Source organism: Filicampus tigris, chromosome 1, assembly GCF_054856515.1.
Source record: "Filicampus tigris isolate MCC_2025a chromosome 1, RoL_Ftig_1.0, whole genome shotgun sequence".
Classification (NCBI taxonomy): domain Eukaryota; kingdom Metazoa; phylum Chordata; class Actinopteri; order Syngnathiformes; family Syngnathidae; genus Filicampus; species Filicampus tigris.
Genome location: NC_141217.1, coordinates 30,456,056 through 30,463,090, shown reverse-complemented (window position 1 = coordinate 30,463,090; position 7,035 = coordinate 30,456,056). Strand labels below are relative to the sequence as shown.

Genomic DNA, 7,035 nt, shown 5'->3' with positions numbered 1-7,035 from the left:
CGTTACCTGAGCCCTAAGCAACTGTGATGTCATTTTCAGTCGACAACAAGTGACAAAACGGCCACCCCCAAAGATGGACAAAAACAGGTGTATTTTACTGCTTAAATCATGTTCCACAAATGCAATATTAATCATAATTCCGCTGCATCGAACATTTTCTTCTGAAGACATTTTCTGGGTTGTCTTCACTTTTAAGATTGGACCGCCAATCCCTGCGGTAGAAATTGCGTCACACTGCCACATTTAATATGGCGACGACGTTTATGTGTGATTCTTGCCAAGGCGGAGTCTGGGCATATTTAAGGTAGCGACTTCTATGGACTCTATGTCTATGGATTTGACCTTTTGTTCAAATTAGAAAGGTCTAATCTGTTTAGAGAAAAATGTGAAATAATCAAAGGTCTTTATTTCACAACACGTGATGACAGTGCCCAAGAAATACACTTCCGCCTGCACTCCCTCGACTTCCTCTATACTTCCGGGTGTACGGGAAGCTTTCCACTTGTAGTTCAACTACGACTTCCACTAGCTTTCAGTGTGGTGCTTAGTATTATTATTATACATGATGAAGATAGTCACCTGGAATATAAATGGTATACGGACGTTCAGATGTGGAATCAAAAAGATGCTCGATGCACTCGACTCGGATATCATATGCGTGCAGGAGACCAAAGTGACAAGTAAGTGGAGAATACGCGGGCTTATTAAAATAGTAAATCATAACTTTGTTTTATGTTCACAAATTCGAATTGCTCATAGGAGACCTTCTCGATGAGAGGACTGCCATCGTTGATGGTTATAACTCCTATTTCAGCTTCAGTCGAGGACGCAGTGGCTACTCAGGTTTGTTATCCTTACGTTGTCACCGTTTTACATTGACTTTTGTATCTTTCAGTCATGCCAGCAATTTGAGTATGCTAAAGAACCGAATCTGACTTATTAGATGGTCAACCTCTGCAATTTCACAAAGAATGTCAGCCAGACTCTCTTGATGTCACATTGTACTCGTTGTGTATAGGTGTCGCCACTTACTGCAAGGACAGTGCCACACCCTTTGCTGCTGAGGAGGGCCTCACTGGTCTGTTGACCAATCATGCGGGGGCTGTTGGTTGCTATGGTAACCAGTCTGAGTTTACAGATGAGGAGCTGCAGCTTTTGGACAACGAAGGGCGAGCCATCATCACGCAACACAGAGTACAGTAAGAAAATTGACTTGATTGATGTTTATGTATGGCTGCGCTTTTTATTCACTGTTGTTGTTTCTCCTGCTAGGTGTTCGGACAAAATCCAAACTGTTACTGTGATAAATGTTTACTGTCCGCGAGCTGACCCGGAAAAGCCAGAGCGAAAACAGTTCAAACTGCAGTTCTACAAGCTGCTTCAGGCTCGAGCTGAGGCTATGCTGAAAAGCGGGAGGTGAGAGGGCAGCTGGCATTCATTGGCTTAAACTGCTTTTAACTCCACATTTCCACATTGCTAATTTCTATTGTTTTCCTTTTCTAGCGCTGTAATCGTTTTAGGGGATGTAAATACGTCCCATCGACCAATAGACCACTGTGACCCGAATGAAATTGTAAGTATTGTATATGGTTTACATGAAAATGAATCTTTATTAAGCCAAAGCACACAATATTTGACATGAGAAAAATCTCGCGGGCTCAATTTACTCACAAATTTGGTCAGTATAAAGTCTGGGCCTATTTAATTGAGAACAAAGCTATTATTCTGTTGTATGAATGGCAGCAATTTAATTCACAGTATAACTGTACCTTCAGCCATTTGGTGGAAGATAATTTAATTGTTCTGTTACCATAAGTTGCCCACATAGATAGATGATAAATGATACAATATTTATATGACATAAATAATATTGGGGATTGGATGAATCCAAGCAGCACAATTGATAATCTCTCACAGCACACTCAAGTGCCAGTGGTTGGGAATCGCTGTCTTAGAATTAGATATTGGCTTTTGTTACACTTTTGTGACACTTTGTGTCGTTTATTAACTACTTTATTAAACATGATAATAACAGTTCAAAATATTAGATTTTAAAAACACTGTCAGAATTGTTTTTCCAATTCTAATTGTTAAATACAGTGTTACTCATCCACAGTTATTTGCTGAAAAACTCCCTTATTTACTGTTCTGTCTAAGTATTGCTTTGGCAACATTTTGTGGCAATTTGGTGTCCAGGAACTATATGTAAACGTGGAGGAGCTTCAGCCATAGCCAACCCATAGTCATGTCAAATAGAAAAGTAGTGCTTTGCTGCCACCATGTGGCATCTAAACTATTTGCAACATAGCAGGGCTGGGCCTTTAACAATGTAAAACCAGAATAGAAAACTAAACACGAGCTTGGCAACTTGTCATCTTTAAAAAAATAAAATAAAACGGCTCCCTCCAAAGAAACACCTCTCTTGTAGTCAAATAAATGTGTTAAGCAGCGCAAGTCATTGTCGCCATTAGACAGAATGGGCATTCCGTCCCAGGGATGGAACGGACGGACACCCATTTTGGGAGATGGAGGACGAGAAGTTTTTTTTTTTTTTTTTCAGAGGATGGACTCAGCAACGACAGAAGTGGGTTTTCGCCCATAATTGTCGGTTCGATAGGATTGTTTTTCTTTTGCCCATAAAAAGAAATCAACTCCTAATGTCTAATATGTCCGTTTAGGATTTAAGAACATAACTTAACTCACTATAAGGCACAATACATTCTTAGTTTGTACGTGTTACAATGTATAAAATAACAATGTACTCTGCCAAACATTTTGAGCTGAATGTTTTCTTAAAATTATTTAATGAGCAAAAGTGTTTTATAATACAATACAATACAATACAACTTTATTTATATAGCGCAGTTCACAACAGCTACAGCTGTAACAAAGCACTAGCACAAAAATGGTACTCTATTATAATACAGTATTGTAAATTGTAAATACAGTAATATCATAATTAAACAGTTTGTGCATCATAATCAATTCATCGCGGTTTCTTTTAGTGTGTGCGAGTTGGCCTTTGAGGGTCAGTATATTGCTGTACAGGCACAGACGTACATGAAAAAGGGTTTCACAACTAGTGTAGATGACTTGGTAAGATGCAGTAATGAAAACATTGAAAACAGGCTGGATAGGAGCTCTCAAGGACCGAACTTTGGCACCCCTCCTTTAAAGTGTTAACAGCAACACACTGACACTATTCATTAGCCTGTTCATGGTGTTTTTCATTGTTTGATAGCGTTAAGCTAAATGGACTTTGCTAAGGCAAAGCTCCTTGGTTGTTTTAAACACACAACATGTAATTGTCTTTGCTTTGTTTAAGTTGACAGTAAACGTAAACTGGGAGTGGCAATAAACCACAGGTTGAAGCCTCTTTTTTGTCTATGTATTGCTTACTATATGCTAACCTGCTACTTGTGAAGTTAGTTGTGTTGGGTTCACTCTTCCTCTCATTACTCAGGATGACTTTGAGGACAACCCTGGGAGGAAATGGCTGAATGTCTTTTTAAGGGACGACAAAGCGTCGGCCTCAGCAGATTTCTCCCACGGTGGCAAGTTTGTCGACACATTTCGCTATTTCCACCCCACTCGCACCGACGCCTTCACGTGCTGGTCCACTCTTACTGGGGCTCGCCGTACCAACTACGGCACGCGCATCGACTACATCTTAGCCGATGATCAGCTTGCGAAGGAGCAGTTTGCGGCGGCCGACATCATGCCGGAGGTGGAGGGCTCGGATCACTGTCCTGTGTGGGGGGCTCTCCGGTGTTCTCTGCTGCCCAACTCCAAGCCGCCCCCTCTCGCTACCTGCTACTTGCCCGAGTTTGCCGGCAAGCAGCAGAAACTCTCACGCTTTCTGGTTAAGGTGGACCAAAAGTCATGTCGGACTGAGTCGAATGAGGCACTCCCAGGATCTCAGGAAGAAGCTGAAAGGAGGGAGAATTTAAACATCACGGGCACAAAGAGAATCCTGAGGACAGAGTCTGTCAACCAGATGGGCAAAAAGGCCAAAACAGCTAAGACTTCTTCAAAACCACAGGGCAACCTTCTTGCCTTTTTTAAACCCAAAAATGAAAAAGCACTCAGTTCCTCACAGAATTCCCTCAAAGCGTCCCCAATACAGGATGAGCTCATGGCGGATGTCATGTCACAGCACCACAGCACCACGCCAGACAAGACGACACAAGGTGAACATTTGAGCACACCCGTGTGTAACCCACGTAGCGACAAAGGAGGATCTTTCGGCTTTTGGAAGTCCGTCCTTCGCGGCCCGCCCCCAACGCCCGACTGCAAGGTTCACGGTGAGCCCTGCGTTCTGCGTACTGTCAAGAAGGATGGGCCCAACGTGGGCCGGCAGTTCTTTGTGTGTGCCCGCCCTCAAGGGCATGCTGCCAACCCAGAGGCTCGATGTAACTTCTTTGAATGGGTTGACAGGGGCAAGTGACTACACCCCTCCAGAAAAAAAACAAAAAACGACACTTTCCTAATGTTTCACAATTTGTCTACTATGAAATTGCTTTTATTAGTCTGAATAAAATAGTTTTTTATAAGCATTCAGGTTTCATTACTCCTCAACGGACGTGGCAAAAAAAAATTCTACTAAAATTGAAGTATTCTTCCGTATTAAAGAAGTAGAAGTAGTCATTTTATTGTAGCACTTAAGTAATTTAAAAAAATGAGACTTAAGTCTATGTACACGTACAAAATATTTTTTTGTGTTAAATTAATGTTGTTTGTAGGGAGTAAAAGTAAAAATTGGTCAGAAAAATAACAAGTAAACTAAAGTACAGGTACTCGAAGAACTCAAACGCAATAATAAAGTATTTGTACTTTTTAACTGCCCACCACTGTTCATCATACTTAATCTTAAAGTCCAATACGTTTGGCAAGTGTTTAGTAATGACAATTGTCACATTGGATAATACAGTGACTACAAATATTTCACAGTCAAAAAATAAACAAAACAAAATGACACAAAAAATAAAATACATAATGAATCAGAATAGTAATGGGCTGGCGTCCCTTGACATTTATTAATCTAATTAAAATTTTTATGTAATCTAATGTTTTAAAGGGTGTGGAACACGAAAAAAATTACCCTAAAATCATTTAAAAGATTTTTAAGGTATTGGTTGCTCCGTTTTTATTGTTTCATTAAAGAAGACTCACAGCACACAATAGCCAAGGACATAGCAAGGCTAACAGTCCATGATAACAGTCCAATTGTGTCATACTGCCAGATATCTTATATTGAAAGATAGTGACACAAGTGAGGATTGACGTTTACTATCTTCTCTCTCTCATATTTTATTGATTGAGAGTGTTATTGTCCTCATGATTTTGTGGTAGAAATTATTATTTTATTATTGTTTTATTAGTATTATTAATTATTGACACATGTTTTCAGTTGTTTTAAAATCATACATTTAATTTATTATTTTTACATTAAAAAAAATCTTTTTTTTTTTTTTTTTACTGGCAAAAACAGGTTTCTCATCTGATCCTGCTGCTCCTACAATACAGTACAGTACTTAGTTTCCTCTAGATGGCACTGTAGTGAGCTGTAGGCACACTTTGCACCAGCATCTTTTTAAAATAAGAAAGGCTCTACCAACTACAATGAGACATGCATGGCCCAATAGAGCAGCTTGTGAATAGGACTGAAAGGAAAAGTGAATCAAATCAGTCACCAAGTTGCATCACATTATAGGTACAGTATGGGACTGGGTTGTCCTGCAGGAAATGTGATGCACATAATCTCCATCTCCCTCCTTCCTCCTCTGCTCTTATCTTACAGCTGCACTGAAAAGTGCATGTTCAATATGAACCAACATACTGGCATTTCTCTTGCATAGCAGTGAATGCAAGGCAGGTGAATGAGTGAGTAAAAGATAGAGGATGGCCAAAGTTTTGAGAATCATTTCACACTTAAAGGGGGAAGTAAATCCAAACCATTTTCTTTCCAGAAGATGCTCTATGTGGGCTCACTAGTCCAAACACGGCATTCTGATTAATATTGTGTTTGTGGAATATGAGAAATCTACCCGTTTTGGGCTAGCTCAGGGAGTGGCCATTTTGTCTCTTCTGTTGAATGAAGATGACATTGAAGTTGCTCAGATAATGACCAATCATGGCTCACCTGTTTTCTGAAGCTGAGCCATGATTGGTCGTTATCTGAGCCCTGAGCAACTTCGATGTCACCTTTAGTCGACAGAAGTGACAAAATAGCCGTCCCCTGAGATGGCTAAAAGTCAATGCATTTTGCTGCTTAAATTATATTCTACAAACGCAATATTTATCAGAATGCCTTGTTTCATCTAGTGGGCCTGCATAGAACATATTCTGGAAAAAAATATGTTTGGGTTGACTTCCCTTTAAAAAAATAACATATAAGCGCAGTGTGTCTACTGCAAAGCAGAACTGTCGAACTCAAATGGTTAATCGCCTATAGGCCAGTCCGACTAGCATTATAAACGGGCTACCGTTAGTGTTTCCGTCGACCAACTTCGACCAACTTCCACTCGCACAGTGATTTTTAAAACTAAAGACTCACCGCGGCATGGAAGCCTCACCACGAAAATAGACGATAAACGATTACATAGATAGAAAAAAATGGGCTTCCAACTATGCTTAGTCCGGCTATTTTTTTTAAGATTCCCGTGTTTTGTTTATCACCTACAAAATGAGTGTCTGTCATAGGTGGATAGACGGTCCGGTCCGTCAGATAGGCGGAATGCCCTGCTCTGCTTGTTCGAAGGAATTATAATCCCTCCACAGGGGGTCAAAAATTGATACTATATTGAGCAAACGGCAACAAAATAAACTAGCACATTCATAGAAGAGCTGCAACAATTGACTCCCAGGCACTCAACACGCGGATTGTCGAGCAGGTTAGCCTATTAATAGCCAGCCAACTCTCACCAGTTATAATAAATTTGGATTTTCAACGACTACGGCAATAGCGAAATGAATACAGTTCATTTGAAATGAACCCCGAAAGCTCATGTAGGATATTAATTGACAAAGGATATT

General features: G+C 40.1%; 1 protein-coding gene across 1 annotated transcript; it reads left to right on the top strand.

The window, feature by feature from the left end:
• Positions 1–85: 85 nt before the first annotated feature.
• On the top strand, positions 86–4,474 carry apex2 (APEX nuclease (apurinic/apyrimidinic endonuclease) 2). The gene is made up of 6 exons (XM_086031318.1): positions 86–680; positions 760–843; positions 1,019–1,199; positions 1,273–1,416; positions 1,504–1,573; positions 3,464–4,474. The coding sequence occupies exons 1-6, from the start codon at positions 563–565 to the stop codon at positions 4,445–4,447; spliced, it is 1,581 nt and encodes a 526-aa protein (XP_085887444.1). The 5' UTR covers positions 86–562; the 3' UTR covers positions 4,448–4,474.
• The last annotated feature ends 2,561 nt before the right edge of the window (positions 4,475–7,035 follow it).

Excerpts from the sequence above, each read along its gene's own strand:
- apex2 (XM_086031318.1), top strand. The coding sequence starts at position 563 with ATGATGAAGATAGTCACCTGGAATATAAATGGTATACGGACGTTCAGA. Across the intron at positions 681-759 it reads GCAGGAGACCAAAGTGACAA|GAGACCTTCTCGATGAGAGG; the intron begins GTAAGTGGAGAA and ends AATTGCTCATAG. Across the intron at positions 844-1,018 it reads AGGACGCAGTGGCTACTCAG|GTGTCGCCACTTACTGCAAG; the intron begins GTTTGTTATCCT and ends CGTTGTGTATAG.